The sequence below is a fragment of the Sarcophilus harrisii genome, chromosome 1 (genome assembly GCF_902635505.1).
Source record: "Sarcophilus harrisii chromosome 1, mSarHar1.11, whole genome shotgun sequence".
NCBI classification, from domain to species: Eukaryota; Metazoa; Chordata; class Mammalia; order Dasyuromorphia; family Dasyuridae; genus Sarcophilus; species Sarcophilus harrisii.
The window spans coordinates 687,897,816-687,914,895 of NC_045426.1; the positions used below are offsets into that span (position 1 = coordinate 687,897,816).

Here is a 17,080-nt window from a genome sequence, read left to right on the forward strand (position 1 = left end):
CTTGGGTCTTATGTAATTCTGATTGTGGCTCCACAGTATTTGAATTTTTTTCTCCTTGCTTATAATATTTTTTCCTTAGAAACTTGACAATGATATTCCTGTAGGTTTTCATCCTGGGATCTCTTTTAGTTGGTGATTAGTGGATTTTTTTCCTATTTCTACTTTACCCTTTTGTTCTCGAACTTTAGCACAATTCAATTATTTCTTATAATATTGCATCAATTCTATTATTATTATAACTTTCAGGTAGTCCAATAATTCTTATATTGTCTTTTCTTGATTTATTCTCCAGATCAGTTGTTTTTCAAATGAGATGTTTCACATTGTCTTCTATTTTTTCATTTTATTGATTTTGTTTTTATTATTTCTTGTGTCTTATAATGTCATTAACTTCCCTTTGCCCAATTCTAGTTTTCAAGGAGTCATTTTCTTAAGATTCTGAATCTTTTTTCAATTGGTTGACTTTATTTTCATAATTTTCTTGGGTTGCTCTTTTTTTCTCTCCTCTAATTTCTCCCGTGTCTCTCTTATTTGATTTTTGAAATCCTTTTTAAGTTCTCTCAAGAACTCTTTTTGAGCTTGTTACCATTTGACATTACCTCTTTGGGATAGGAATGGCTTTTTTTACTTGAATATCTTCCCCTGAATACAAACCAGATCTTCTCTATCTTTGTAGTAGCTGTCTATGGTTGGGTACTTTCTTCTTTGCTTACTCCTTTTTATTTTTGTTTCTAGCAGCTTATTATAATAAGATCTAATCCTGGAATATGAAGAATGTATCCTAGGCCTTAAATCCTTTTTACTTTTATTTTCTGAGCTTTAACCCAGACCCAATCTGAGGCACTTTTCTTCATTCCCAAGCCATGTTTAGGGCCCCCAGCCACATTATGCCAGTCAACACTCTTGCTCTTTGCAGAGCCTCCAGCTGCTGCAACTTCAGGTCTTCTCCTTGACCAAAACCAGAACTCAGCTCCCTTATAAGTAAGTACCCAGAGTCAGGAGCAACCTTACCCACTACTACCCACCCTCACCAGACATGCCCTCGCTTCTTCTTGACATCCACTGTAGCTCAGGACCACATTTAGTCAGGATAGTTCAGCTCTAAACAGCAGAGAGCCCTTGCACAAGAGATGTCCGACCCCTCTCAATAATCCCATCAACTCCTTTGAATTCTTTAAACAGATAATTAAAGTCTGCCTTTCTCTCAGCTCTTCTGAGCTCCACTTGCATGTCCCATAGGACTCTGAAAATCAAACTCCCTAAGAACTCTTATCTTCACACTTAAGCCTAGACCTTTTCCTGATATTCCTATTTTTTCAAGTGACCCAGCTTTGTTGCCTCGTGTTTTTCCATTTGTCCTGAATTCCCAATCACTTGCCAAACCCTGTCAATTTCTACTTTCATAAGACTTAGGACATCAAGTACATTCCCTCGCTCATGACCCCATGCCTGATTCTGGCTTCCAAGGCTTCGGGTGAATTATTGCAATAACTAACTTGTCTTCCTCCATCCACCCTTTCTTTATAAAAGTCATCCTCCACAAAACTGTCAAATTGATATTCCTAAAGCACAGTCTTGGACTAGATAACTCCCCTGCTCAAGGAATTTTATATAATAAAATGCATGCCTGGAATATTCTCCATTATTAATTAGTTTTTCTCCATTATACGTGTTGTTACTTTTATCTCTTGGAACCATTAGCTCCCTTAAAGGTTCAGCTCAAGTGATTAACTCCTTTGAGAGACCTTTTTTGATTTACTTATACCTCCTCTGAAATCTGAAATTTTGTAGTTTATTTATACATATATAGCTATAGTTGTGCATCTATCTATTTTCACTTACTCATGTGAACGTATATCCTAAGCAGAAATAAGCTTCTCGAAGGCAGGGATCTCAATTTTGTATTTTATCAATCACCAGCACAAAAGTGCCTGCTGCATAATAAGTATTTAATGTTTGTTGGTACTGAATGCCGGTGATTGTGTTAGGATTCATGCCTGTCCCAGGCTGGCCATCAGAGGGAGGGAGGTGCCAGCGGTGCAGAGCTCCAGCCCTGGATTTGAATCTGGAATTCACTATCTACACCTCAGATATTTATTGGTCAAATCACACCCCAGGAGCTTCTTTGTATAATAGGGATGACTGCACTCAAGATGGTTTTGAAGATTGAGTTGAGATAATGTGTAAAGCCCTTTGCAAATCTTGAAGTGTTAAATAAATGCTATCATTATTAGAAGCAGAAATAGTAGCAATTAACTTTCTGAATTTCCCTGGAAGGATGTGGAAAACAAGATTTGGATGTGATTGCTCATGCCTCCAGAGTCTCTAAAGCAGCAAGATGAGTCCCGGCCTTTAGATCACCTTCTGAAAAAAGCTGTCATGGGAGAAGAGGAGGGCTGGGTAATTTCGGAGCTCACTTTGAAATAAGCCCTGTAATTCACTTGTCTCCCCTTTCCTCCCCACCAGTTTTGTTCCCTGTTTTTTGGAGCAGTTTCACCTAAGCACCATGACTTCAACCAACCATGGCTCAATCTGACACCAAGTGACAATGAAGATGACGACAGTCATAGTCTGTTCTCCCAAGTCTCCTGATGTTGAATGATGGCTTCGCAAGTTCAGCTTCCAGATGGTAGAACGGATGACCCATTACTAAAACATGCATCTGTTGAACAAGTTCTTATAAGGTTTTTATTTAAAGAGAATACCTTAAGGGGTTCATAGTACTTCATTCTGATAGGATTGAAAATAATATCACTTTAAATGTTATTAAATGTGTTTGGTTGTAAAATATAGGCCATTACTGTGATCTGTGATGCCTTAGGGGAAGCCCAAGGTCACCATTCTTCTCTGTGGTCCCAGCTGAACATTCAGTTCCCTTCTCAAAGTGCAGAAGTTCAGTGTCTTTTCACAATAGAACTTGGTCAGTTTAACTAAAACACCTAAACTTTATTCAGTGGCTAATAACCTGTAGGAATCAGTACCAACTCTTTAATATACGTCAACATAGCTTGCCACATAATGTTGTTTTGCGATTGATTCATGGATAACATTGGTACTTGGGTGCAAAGATTCAAACTCTAAAACTGTAATGTCAGCTTTTTTCTTATTGTTGAGAAATTCTGGATTAAGGGTTAACTCCTTAAGTCCCAGAGGGACCATCCTGAAAATAAAAATCTAATTAATCATCTGTGAAACAAGAGTGTCCATTTTGTTACTTGACATTTCCAGTCTTGAGTTTTCTAACATAGGGGGTAGTAATTTTATTTAGTAAGACTGAAAATTTTCCCTAAAGGAGCTAATACCCCAAATGTCTCAGCATATATACCCATAAAAAGTAGCTTTTATCACTCCCAACAAGAGTCTGCATTGGGTTAAAGGTAGGAATAGGAATGACCTTACTCTTTCCCTGTCCCTCTACTGATGGTAGTTTACCTGATAAACACAAGCCAAAGAAATCTTGAACAGCAAAAAACATTGCTTTGTAATACCTTTTGGCTGGCCTTTCCCTTCCCCAAAGTGGCTCATGGGTTTTTTTAGAACCTGACAACTAGACTTTTGTGAGTTCTATCAAGTCTCTGAGAAACCAGCAACTATGACTGACAAGGAACTTGACTGGCAGACACCATGAGAAATCCACAAATGCAGGCATTGGGTTAGGAACAGATTTCTTTGGGTCAGAACCAATATGACTTGATGCCTGTAAATGAGTCTCCAGCAGCCTGATAAGAGAGCCCTCCCTGAGCTTTTGCCCTTGCACTTCTCAAGTGTTAAATTCAGGTAGGTTGTTGTCAACCTCTTGATTGATCTCTTTGGTTTTTATATGACCTTCCTGTATGAAACTTAGTATTCTCCTATCCAGGGAGCCATTCCCGGTAACAGATTTTAAGAGAAGAAAAACATAAAAACTGCTTTTAAGATGATCAGTCCATACTAAATTGAGAGCATTCTTACTGGAAGACCAAGGACACAATGATTTCCTTTTTCACTACAATGTTGGGCTCTATGGTCCAAGGATGGCTCTGTGACCTTGCAAGTCCTGGCCAAGCAGTACAAGGGTTTAGACTATTACTATCCTCGTGCAGTCACTTTAAAATTAGTGGAATGGTCACAAGGGGCACTTGGGGCTCCATGACGCCAAGTTCAGAGAGCACCCAAATTAGTGGAATGGTCACAAGGGGCACTTGGGGCTCCATGACGCCAAGTTCAGAGAGCACCCAATTAGGAGGCAAACAGGTAAGACCTTTTCAAATGAGGCAATTTTCTATCTTGCTCATTTGTTTGAAAGCAGGATCTCTGAGAGTGGAGTTGGGGAGAAGTTAGGGTGATATTATGACAAGGCCATATATACTCTCAGTTCTAAAACGAACGAGCGCTGCCCAAGGTCCTAACCCAGAATAGTGACTTAGTAGAGGCAAAGAAATCTTCATCACTGAATGGGTGCAGCCTCAGTCAAACATAAGCCTGTTGAAGACCCTAGCTTAGAAAGACCAAGGTCTCCCATTGTATCCAGAGCCACCTCCAGGCCATATCTGGCCATAGGGGAAAGTGAGGCAGGGGACCTTGCCCAGCCCTCCCCTCACTTAAATCCAACTCACTTGCCTCCCTGATGTCATAGGCTTTTTCAAGAACAAACAACAATCTATATTACTCAGTTACTGCTTCAAATAAAAACAAATATTCACCCATTTTAGTATAAATACTATATTTATTAAATATCTTTACAGTTTATTTAAATGTATGTACATAACTATTCCTGCATAAGTTATACTTCAGACATCCAATTCAGGTACTTGCCTCTTAGAAGACAGGTAATGATAGTCTCAAAAGAAAAAAAATTCTCATTAGTACAGGTACAGATTCAATTTTGCTTTATTATTTTAGCCAACTTTGCCATAAGCCGTTTGACACAGTTGTTAAATCTGAATAGAAAGAAATAGCCGATTTTCAATTCAGAATTCTTTTTTCCCCCAAATTTCCTAAGATTGGAATCAAAATCTTATGTGAGTTCTCTGTTCACATGTTCATCTGTAGAAATGGAATCAAGATTCTAATTTCCATATTTAAAAATTTTTTTTCCTTAAGTGCAATGTATTTTTTTCCCAGGGAAATTGGAAGTGCTAGTTTGAACAAAAGACAGCAAGTAAGGTGACAAGGAATCATTAAAATCTGAAAGCAAAGACATTTTGTAGTCAAAAGCCCATCTTATCTACGTATCCTTAACACTGACTTTCTCCAAAGAAATCCCACACTCCTGGACTTGTTACTTGGTGTGGGATGTTTACTTCAGAATAGTTCCCTTGACAGAGGAAACTTTCTCCATCAAGCAAAGCACTGAACCTAATATTTTATACAAGTACGACCCTCAAACAAACATACCTGGAATGGATTCTCTTTGTGGTTTAGTACCCATCAATCATGTCAAGCCACTACATTACCCTATTATAGGACCCCCAAAAAAAAAAAATTTACTGTTTTTCTCTTTATTTTTCTTCTTCCCTCTACCCTGGGTTTAAAAAAAAAAAAAAAAAGCACATGGACCCCACTGTTATCTCCATTCAGTAGATTTTTTTTTGTGCGCAGGCAGCTTAAGTTCGTAGGAAGAAATAAGGTTTTGATATGTTTAGAGTGCACATTTTCAAACAGAACAAAATAAAATTTTCAAGCATGTGATAAAAATATTAATTCTTTATAATACAGTATTGCTTTATAAATATAGATGGAAAAGCTATAAACTTTACTGGTCTTTGGTGCATCCAGTGAGGGATAAATAATTTGTAATTTGTAAATTAAAAATCCAAATTTTCTCTTTTTGCTATAAAAGTCCATTACATGAGGCAAATGGCTTCACTTATACTGCTTGATTTAAGCTCTCATTAGCACAAACATCAGGTTTAAAATCACACTTATGAAGTGGCACAGCTCAGGCAGTCATTCCCCAAGATCTAGAATTCCCCAAAGGGTCAAAAACAATCTCAAACTGCTGAGGGAAAGGGAAAGAGCAGTGGCTGATTGATAATCCCCCTAACAGTTAGCAAAAGGGTGGCTATGACACCCATAGCACAGGGAAGACAGGGGAAGGGAGGGACAAAGAGGGAGAAAAGACTTTGGGTTATTCATTTATAGGTCAAGTACTAGGGCATTTCCACGGTAGAACTCTCAACATCACAAGAACAAATTGTTGATTCGATTCTCTAGCAACCATTTGTCAAGCAAGACTTTAAGCTGATTAAGTCAACTGTGTAAAATACCACCTGGCTAGCTCTATATAGACCGTTTGGGGTTAAATCTGAGCAGAGTAGCCAAGTCATTTACCAGCTCTCCTCTTCCCAGGAACCAAAATCGGAGGCATTGGAAAATTAATGCAAAAACATCCAGATCAAGAGGCCAAATGCCTCAGACTAGAAAAAATTTAGAACCCCAAACGAAAGAAATTAAGCCATCAGCCTTAATATGAATATATTCCTTTCAAAAAAAAAATCCATCTGGATGCAACCTTCTGTTTCTTAAAAACATATAGACTGCAAATAGTTTGTGCAAAATAAATACCCGCCACGTGCCACACTCACTCTTCCATGTCTTACCACAGCACTACAATTTCGCATTATTCTAACGCTCCCTCCCCTCACCCATCCCCCCCTCTACCAAAGAATGCTATTTTTTTTTTTTATCAAGTTAGGGTAGTTAAGGCATTCTGACATGTAATTAAAGGTGATTCAAAATATATATATATATATATATCTAACATTATGCCAATTTAGGAATAGTAGATAAATTACTGAACGGCTTACAAATGAATAACTCATTCTCATTATAAATGAAATGCCTGTTACAAGCATGATGCTTTGAAATATAGTAATGACATGTACATGGTACATGTTAAACAATTTTTAAATAAAACCAAAGCCTGACATACAGTTTTGCAAATATACAGTACAACTTCACAAAAAAAAAAAAAAAAAAATCTTTTAAAACCAGTTGAGGTAACCTCAAACATAACAGTTTTAATGCAATAAACTAGGCAGAAGATCTTCTTTAGAGGAAAACAAGACTTTTTTTTTTCCACATTCTCCTCAAGTAGATACTTACAACACCTGGTTTAATTGCATTCTCATCTAAACACCAATGTTACCTGACTTTTTTTTTTTTTTTTAATATATATATATATATGTATATATAAAACATGGCTTTAATTTAAGGATTTCTAAGTATATATCTTTCTACCACCAAGTTAATGGAAAAAAGGAAAACTGACCCCAAAATATATCTTTACAGCAGTCAACTTTTAAATGAGCCTCAAAAGTAAATGTCAGCTTGCAGATAATGGACAATTTGGATGCTGGGTAATTTAAATGGAAACAGTATATCGTAAAATGGCTATTAAGAAACTGTAAACATTAAGTTTGAATCTGACATCCCCGAGTTTCTTTTAGGGAAACTTCCAATGTCAGATTTTCACAAGAATTTTTTTTCTGGGGTCTTTAAGTGCTCTTGCCATTACACTAAGTGTTTGCTGATCAACCCATCAACTTAAACTTGATGCAGTGTGTGCTACACAGAGTGGGTTTTAACAAGGTCTACGTAACCAGAAGCCAACACCATTCAAGGTCGTGGCCAGGCGTTTCAAATCCCTGAACCTCCATTCGATCTCTCCTCCTTGCACAGAGACACTGGCATACCTCCCCACAACACATTCAGAAAGTCGAAGAGGGTTTTTAGCCAAAATCGTATATCTCTGGGCTTTAAAAAGTTTACTTACAATTTCAGGAATATTTCCTCTCCCCTGACTTCCAATTAAACTTGACAAAAGAGTATCTCCTCTCTTAACCCTCATAGCTTTTCAAAACTATCCCATAAGCCCATTTTATCTGGACTAATGAGCTACTAAAATTTTAGTCACTGGAGCACAATTAAGCATCTTTTTAAAAAGCACAAACATTTGCATCCATAAGAGTTTAAACTGATTTCTCTCTCAATTTTGTAATGAAAGGGCTCCTGGGCTCAAGCCTTTAAGATGAATCCAGAGCTTAAAATGAATTCAGAGCAATGTTTTACAGCAGAATTCTAAGCCCCTGAAAAATAGGGGGTTATACCAGAAACACACAGACATACTCTATCATCTTACAACAACAGACTATGCATGTGAAGGTTCGTGTGTAACATTTCCTTCAATGAGTAATGCATTTTTCTAGTAGATGTAGTAGCGTACGATTTATGATGGTTTTTAAAAAACACATTTTACACATTCTAGTTTGGAATTACAATCTACCAACATTACTCAGTTTCAACAATTCGACTGAATTCTGGAAAGTAGCAGCCACTGATTTGGCTCTGAAGGTCTTCCTTCCATCTCTCCCTGCTAAGGATGACTAGTGATGAAGGACAAACTTCAAGTCTTGCGTTTTCTTCAGTTGTTGCTGGCAGACATGAGCTAGTAGTATGACAGTAGTGGTTCGTAACAAGGATCTCAACTGGATTGTAAAAAGACAGGCGACAGGCGTAAATCACTGGCCATTGAGATCGGCGGCGAAGGAAAACGCGGTCCTGCCAGCAGGAACAGTCCACACACAGGAAGAGGAAAGTCAGAGGTTGACATCGAGGGGAGTTAGTCTGTGTACTCGGCTACAATGGAAAGGAGGACGGTGATGTCGTCAGGTTTTCCCCCTGAAACGAGAAAGGATTACATCATTTCACAACTGCCACGCGAGCCTCCACTGTGGCAGCTCCCTAGTGGGACACAAGCTGGTGGGATCTCCTGACAGAAAGACTGCTTCTGAGAAAGCCAGGGCAGCCCCTTCTGGAGGTGGCCAGTGCTCCCCTGCCATGAGGGGCTCTGGCTGGCCCATGAGGTCTTCTCTCCTACTTTAGGGAAGGATCACTGCTTCAGCACCTGAAAGCACCGAATGGACTGAGGCCCAGAGAGGTTCCCTAAGGGCCAAAATTGTGCCATGATCTTCCCCATTAAGTGGTTAGCATTTCTGCCAAATAGCTAAGGCGTCACAAGCATTTTGCTGTGGCACATTTATTTCAAGGCTGTGTGTGAGGGTCCTGCATCAGCCAGAAGCCCACCAGTCTCATCAACTCTGGCAGACACACACCAACATGAATGTGGGTCGTGTGACAAAGAATTCATTCAAGCAGAAGCTCCATGAGGCAGCTACCTATCATGGTGGTCAAGTCATATTTTAAAAAGTGACTCTGTAACCCTCGTGTGTCTCCAAATAGAAAGGGACAGGGTTAACAATGTCTCTCTTTTTGAAGTGAACACTGTGGCAGCAAGGGAGGAAGCAGAATGTCAAACATGTGAGGGACACACTGGCCAAGCTGCCTGGAATGCCTGGTCTCTTCCTGGATTTGCCCAGAAGTCTTTTGGGCTTAGTCCAAAGACTAAGTTCTGAGTGGTTCTGGGACTTGGGGACTTTCAGGTGATCCCTGCTCTGGAAAGCCAACAGAGTCAGGTGCTGAAAGGTGGTCACTATCTGGTGACCTTGGTCCAAAGGCGTAGGGAGGTGAGGGACAAATGAGAAGAAAGGCCCATGTTTTTGTTGCTGAGGAGGTTTTCATTCCACTTCTGTGCCCTAGAACTCCAAAAGCTTCCTGAAGTCTTACTCACCTCTCACATTCAATCCGTTGTCACATGCAAACTGGGCAAAAGGTGACATATAATTTGGGTCATATGCCAGCTCATGAGCTTGCTCAGCAATGCTTCTTGCAGTCTGTTGTATACTCTCATAATTAGAATTCTGGAATGAAGGACAAATGAAATTATTTTTCAAAGGAATATTCATGGAGGATCACAGATTTAGAGTGAGAGGAACATGATTTCTTAATCCAACATAAGCATTACTCAGAAAAAGTAGCATTTTTCAAACTCTTTATCTTTCAATCACTTTCTCAGCTCCCAGAACAGCAGCACTGCTGGCTGGCCAACCTGCCTCCAGTCCATCCTCTATTTGGCGGGCAAAAGGGACGTCCTAAAGCACAGATCTGAACATGTTGTCCTCCATTATTTCCCAGATAGTCCTCTGGCTGACTTCTAAAACCCTGCCTATCTTTCCACTCTTCTTAATGCTCACTCCTGTCCATGGGTTTCCTTGGTCTCCTGGCTGGTCCTCTCCCCAAGGCTCCATTTCTTGATTCCACACATTTTCCCCAGCTGTTCCCAATGCCTGAAACTCCTTCCCTTGTCACTTCGCCTCCTGGCTGCTTCTGAGTTTTAAGTCAAGAAGTCTCTCAGTCCTCCTTAATCCTTTTGCTGCCACCTTATTTGTATAGAATTGCCTGTGTGAGGTCTCCCTTCTTAGACTGGGAGTTCCCAGAGGCCGGATCTTGTCTTTTTTGCCTGCCTTTTTATCCCCAGAGCTTTGCACAGGACTTGGAATATAGGGAGCACTTCAAAAAGACCTGCTGCCTTGAAAGTATTCTTGGTAGTACGAGACAGACTTCTCTATGTTTAAAAAAGGCCCTTCTCCCCTCACTCCCAGTTTAAAAGACCCAGCATCAATGGCAAACTTATTCTTTAGGAAACAGCTAATAATACAAACACTGGCCCGTACACCCAAAATGAGGAACAATGTAGGGACCAAAGGAGCAGAAAAAAAGCTGACAATTTCCTCCTAGGTCCCTCTAAGAGACAAAACTTTTTGGTGGGAGTTCTGATGGCACCTCACCCATCTGTGAGTGAACTTCACCCAGTTCTAGGTGCAACCTATGCCATTTGTTTTATCATCCCCACTTTTTGCCAGATCATTATAACCAGAAGTTGAAAGGACAAAACAAGGTTAAAAAGTATCTGCTACTTATTCTCTTAACACTAACTCTGCCTACTTTCCCGATAGTTGGCTTCTACATACACGTACACACACACGCACACAAGCTCCATTTTTCCAGTCTTTACATCTGCATTCACTTGAAAGATGATTCCTTTGCCCAGGCTGGCAAACTGGGGCTTAGCCAGCACTGCCCACCCTGAGCTGAGGCCTCTCTGGGAGCTTTAGCAGGTGAGCTTTGTTCTCCATTACCTTTAACTTTTTCAGCTCCTGGAGGATCATGTAATCGGGCATGTTGTCAAAAAGCCCGTCTGTGGCTGTCAGGATAATGTCCCCTAACTGGACGTCAAAAGAAGTGCTGTCAGCAGCATCCGGGCTGTGGAAATGACAAGGTCATGAGCAACAGAGGGAAGGGAAAGGAATCATTTACAGACATGGTACAAAGATCACAGAGTAATGGAATTTCTTTGGTTTGTATCACTGGAACCACTATCCATTGTGAAGCTTTCTTTACCTTTATGTGCCTGAATCTGGACCAAGTAATTGAAAGAATTCATCCAATTAGGCTCCTTTTTCACAGGGGGACAATCATGTTTCAATTTGGGCTGCTTGTACCCAGAAGCCCCTTCTACTTTAAACAGTTTATACAAATTAGCTTATTTTCTATTAAAATGGCTATTCTTTGTGGGACACAGAGGGACATAGAAATCAGGATGAAGCAAGTTCACATTAAGAAAATATAAAAGTATTTTCAGAGGACAACAGATCGCATCAATTAAAAATCAGGACTGAAATGAGGCTAAATCTCATGTGATTCAAAGAGAAATGAAGGACTTTAAGATGATTCACCTGTTAACAGTCTTCAAAATTCCTGGTTAAAATGAGTCATTTTCTAAAGGGCCCAAGTCTTAAACATCACTGAGAGGGCTGGGGCTGAAAGAGTATGAACTCCCATGTTAGGAAGCACAGAAATTCTGCACATGTTTTTCTGCTAAGTATCTATATTATCTATTCTAGAGAAGAATTTACTGTATCTTAGATATCTATAATTAGATCTTGCTCTATTGATTGACTATGGATTTATATATTAGGAGATAGTGTTTTTTTTCTTCCATTCAACAAACATTAAGTTCTTTTCTTTTCCCCCACCCAAATCAAGACATTGAATTAAGCAGCAGAGCAAAGTAAGTGACAAGGAGAATTCCCCTCCATCTACATACAGAGGCATATGTGCTATCTTAAGGAATCCCGAGTATTCATATAGTCAAGAATACATAGAAACTTGTGCTATAATATCTCTTTGGTTTGATAGCTATATAAACTTGTGCTATAATCTCTCTTTGGTTTGATAGCTATAAATTATCTAGGTAATGGACTCTCTGAAGCAAGGATTTTGAATTGCAACATATTTTCATTTTTTCCTCTAATAGTATTTTATTTTTCCAAATACATGTAAAGATATTTCAACATTCACCCTTGCAAAACCTTGTGCACCAATTTTTTTTTTCTTACTCCCTTCCCTAGAAGGCAAGTAATCCAATACATGGTAAACACGTGCAATTCTTCTACACATATTTCCACAATTATCATGCTGCACAAGAAAAATCAGATTATAAAGGAAAAAAAAAAACAACTTCATTTTTGTAAGACTTTGTGTTCCAAATTTTTCTCCCTCTTTCTTCCCCCCCATCCCAAGATAGCAAGCAGTCTTAGCTTAATTATGAACAATCTTTTAAAACATATTTCCAGATCTTCATGTTGTACAAGAAAAATCAGACTAAAAGGGAAATCACGAGAAAGAAAATGAACAACAAAAAAGGAAAACACTATGCTTTGATCCACATTCAGTCTCCATACTTTCCTATCTGGATGTAGATGCCATTTTCCCATCCCAAGTCGATTAGAATTGCAATTTTAAAAAGTTCATTTCCAAGGGGTGTATATGTGAATGTGTATGTGCATTGATTTTTAAAAAAGCTAAGACAACCTTTTAGGCAGGAAAAGAAGAAAGCAAAGACCTGAGACTGGGGGAAAAAAAAAAAAAAAAAAAAAAAGAACCAAGGTGGGTGAGTGAAGGGAATGGGAAAAGGTCCCTATTAGGTGGGTCTATAGGTCTTTTAGTAAGCTAGACCCAAAGTTTTATAATTCAAAATGATCCAGATGTCAAAACTTGTTATCAGATTGGGCCTGACTCCTTAAACTGCCTCGAGGGAAAAAAATCTGGAGGCTGACAAAACAACAAGAAATGGAAAAGGGAATGAGGTAGGAAGAGAGCAAGAAGAGCAGAGTTAACTAAGCTCAGGAAGGAAAGACAAAAAGCTTTTGTCCAAGCCTGGCCTTTGCAAGGCTTCCTTCAAATGAAACGGCTTTTGTAAAGGAGCTTCCTGCCATCATCAACATGAAGCGTGCACATTGACAAGTTCTCAAGTTCACTTTTTCCTGACCTTCAGAGCAAAGAGTTCTGGCTCAGATGTTGGAGGACTAGTGTTCAAATCCTGCCTCTGTGTGTGCTCTGGTGCAATAGTAATAACCAACATTTACACAGAGCCTTGAAGTTCACTAAGTGCTTCACAAATGTTAGCCCAGTGACCCTCACGACAAATTTTGGAGGGACATGCTGTTTTGCTTCCCAACATATTGATGGGGAAATTGAGGCAGAAAGGCTGTCACCTGCTGAGGGTCCCACATGTGTTAGTGTCAGTATCTGACTCAAAAATTCCTGCCTCCAGGCCTGGCTCTCTGTCCACCCCACTACCACCTAGTGACCCCAATTGAGCCACATAACCCCCTGGATCTCAAAGTTCCTAATTATAAGATTGAGGGCAGGGGAGTAGAGATAGGTGGCTTTGTGGTCCCTTGAGGTTCTAGATCTCTGACCCCAAGTACTTGCTACTAGAGGGAAGCACTGGTATTAAGTGACAGTCAAATATTTATGATGACAAAAATAGCCAGGTCACAGATTTAAAGCTATAAGGCACCAAACAGAGGCAGAGGGGCAAGTGATCCTGAGTTCCACAGGTGAAAAGAGACAGAGCTGAGATCGGAGCCAGGTTCTTAACTCCAGTCAAGAATACAGTTCCTGAACCCCAACGATGCCCCAACACAAGTCCTTTTTGTGATGTAGTAGAATAGTAGAATAGAAAAGTAGCAGAATACGAAAGGCGTCCACCTGTGCATTGAGGCTGGAAACTAGAGGCTGACCAAGAGTCCAACAGTTACAGCGTCTAGAAGTAACAACTCCTAATTTCACTTGAAGTGGGATATTGTGAATAAACTAGGACATATTACAAAAAGAACCCTTTTAAAGTGGCAAGGAACTGGAAACTGAGTGGATGCCTACCAATTGGGGAATGGCTGAATAAGTTATGGTATATGAATATTATTGTTCTATAAGAAACGACCAAAAGGATGATTTCAGAAAGGCCTGGAGAGACTTACATGAACTGATGCTGAGTGAAATGAGCAGAACCAGGAGATCATTGTACATGGCAACAAGATTATATGATGATCAATTCCAATGGATGTGGCTCTTTTCAACAATAAAGTGATTCAGGCCAGTTCCAATAGACTTATGATGAAAAGAGCCATCTACACCCAGAGAGGAGACTATGGACATTGAATGTGGATCACAACATAGAATTTTCCCTTTTTTTGTTGTTTGCTTGCTTTTTGTTTTCTTTTTTTGATCAGATTTTTCTTGTGTGGCATCATAAATGTGTTAATATGTATAGAAGAATTGCACATGTTTAACATATATTACATTAATTTCTGTCTAGATAGAAAGGGAGCAGACAAAATTTGGAACACAAGGTTTTGCAAGTGTGAATGCTAAAAACTATTTTTTGCATGTATTTTGAAAATAAAAAGCTATTATTTAAAAAAAATAAAGAAAAGAAAAATCCGTGAAACTTGGAATCTACATTCTATATATGGCTTTCTTTTTTAAGCTTATTATAAACTCAATATATATCTTTCAAAGTTAAAAAACAAAAACAAAACAAAACAAAAAGAAACTGCGATGGGAGATTCAGTAGAATTAAAAACCATCCTGAAGATGTGGAGTTGAAAGAAGGCTGGCCCTGCATGTTTGCTCAGAGATTTTTGTAACAAACACAATCTGGGAGGTCCAGATCAATGACCAGTGGGAGACTGAAGTCCACTTGGGGCTGTGCTCTTTTTTTTTTTTTTTTGCCTGAGTGTCCCTTTGCTGTTTGGCCTGTGAAAGACTTCCTTCCATTGGCCAGCTCTGTTCTCTTCTCCCAATACTCCCATCCGTGAATTTGACCTACTGCCAGATGCAGTCTCTGCCCATTCTGACTGAACACACTGTGCCACTGGGAAGCTGCCCGCACTGAAACATGAGCCGCAATCACATGCTGGCCAGGCTGCCCTGGGGGCCCAGGAAAGCAACGGCCACTGACCTACTGGCAGCCTTTGCCCCCTGATGGTACCCAAATGACAGAGAGTGGCTGAACCCCAAAATGAAAACGGGCCACAAGTTCAATGAAAAATCAAAACCAATGGTGAAGTCTGGCACTTCAGGTCCCCAGCTCATGCCTCTGGGCAGGTTAATATGATCAGGGGTCATCATCTTTATAAACCAATTTTTACAAATAACCTTATTACATTTTTTCTGTCAAAAACACAGCTGTATTCTTATTTCAGAATCTAGTTCAAGTCTCCATAAAAGTTCCCAGCAAGCTTTGGATACTTTGGGATCCAATCATTCATTCAGATTAAAATGCTGGCAGCAAGAATTTGTTAATGCCTTAAGATCTGGATAGAACCAGAACAATAGGTAAAGGACATTCAGTAAAGCTTCTCTCTCAGGAGCAACATCGAGCAACATCTCTAATGTGACCTGGAATGACCCTGAAATTGGAAATGCATTTTTCAATTATATAATTTTCAAATTTGTGTTAGGAAAAAAGCCATTTTAAAATCTTAACAAATTACAGTTTAACAGTAGGTTCTTGGCCATTTAAAGTTTAACTCTAAAAAAACACCTCATAAACGCAAAAAGCAAAAGCAGATGTACACATCCTCAAATGGTCAAATGGCCCAGATGATCTTTGACTTTGACTCCCTTTCTCTGGTCAAAGCTTTGCCAGATTCTGCATCACATGTTTGAACAGTGAAGCAAACTCAGGTTTTCTGCCTAGGGAATGGACCTGCTCTCAAGTCATGGTCATGAACAACATATTAGGGGCAGTTTTCCATAACAACACCATCAAATATGACCCCATCTGGGGTTTTTGTTGTCACAATGAAAACCTATATGGCAAACACAAAGAGAATGCTCTCACATCACTGTCCATTAGATGCAAGAAAGATAGCTAACGAAAAACTAATAATGCTTTCTATCTGATCTCACTTGATCCTCATGTCTGCTCCATAAGGTAGCTGCTATTATCTGTCCCATTTGAGAGGAAACAGAGTCAAAGAGAGGTAAGGGCCTTGTCTGGGGTCACAGAGCTTATCAGTATCTGAAACAGGGTGTGAACTTGGGTCTTTCTGACTGCCACAGCCTGTGTCCAGGTGCAAAGGGCACCATGAGTGAGGAGGAGCCATCTTTCTGTGAGCTTCTGGGAAAAGCATCATGCTCAGAGATTCAGCTTCCTATTAAGGGCTTCCATGGAACTGAAAGTGACTACTGTCGCCCTACTAAGGACAAAAAACAGAGGCTCACATCCCAACAAAGCCTCCAGAGGCAGAGCCAGGCCTAAGGGGCTCCAGGAAGAAACAGACTCACCTGTCACTTAAGACGACGCCCTCTGCCTCGGGAGGTGCTATGGAAAGCTGAAACGGAGTGTTGAAGTAGTGCTGCTGCTCATCCGATCTGTGGACCACCTCCCCCCCTCGCACTACCAGAAAGCCCGAGTCCCCCAGGTTGGCCGTGTGCAGGCGGTGGCTCGTCCGATCCAGAACCACAATGCAAGCTGTGCTGCTCCCTAGCAAGGAAGGAAATTGGCATCAGGCCAAAGCTTTGTCCTCCATTTGCTCTGGATATTTAATTTAATCATATGTTACACACAAGCATTTTACTAGTCACATTTCCTTTGTTCAAATATTAACTTATCCTTCCTATATTCTAATCATATGAGTATTAACAGTAAGCTGATTAATGTCAGTATGGTAGAATGAATCTAGAAATTTAGAAAATATTTTTAGAAAACAGCCACAGAAGCTATGGATTTTTATCTTTTTTTTTTTTTTTTTTTTAAATCAAAAGGCTTAATCTTACCCATTCCTAAATGCCTAGTATATGCATTAAAATCTTCAAATTTTAATGCTGGAGAGAGATATACCAGAAA

At 39.7% G+C, this 17,080-nt stretch overlaps 2 protein-coding genes across 3 annotated transcripts in view; one reads left to right on the plus strand and one right to left on the minus strand.

Moving 5' to 3' along the window:
• RAD9B (RAD9 checkpoint clamp component B) overlaps positions 1-3,214 on the plus strand; it is a 54,378-nt gene extending 51,164 nt beyond the window's left edge. For both annotated transcript variants that reach the window (XM_031948565.1, XM_031948566.1), the window contains one exon: positions 2,467-3,214. In XM_031948565.1, coding sequence (XP_031804425.1) covers positions 2,467-2,592 — 126 coding nt within the window. In that variant the 3' untranslated portion in view covers positions 2,593-3,214. The remainder of the gene's footprint in view (positions 1-2,466) is intronic.
• Positions 3,215-4,768: 1,554 nt separating this feature from the next.
• PPTC7 (protein phosphatase targeting COQ7) overlaps positions 4,769-17,080 on the minus strand; it is a 37,833-nt gene continuing 25,521 nt past the window's right edge. Inside the window, exons 3-6 of the mRNA XM_031948569.1 lie at positions 16,519-16,717; positions 11,019-11,142; positions 9,611-9,740; positions 4,769-8,661 (exon numbers count right to left, since the gene is read on the minus strand). Coding sequence (XP_031804429.1) covers positions 8,603-8,661; positions 9,611-9,740; positions 11,019-11,142; positions 16,519-16,717 — 512 coding nt within the window. The 3' untranslated portion in view covers positions 4,769-8,602. The remainder of the gene's footprint in view (positions 8,662-9,610; positions 9,741-11,018; positions 11,143-16,518; positions 16,718-17,080) is intronic.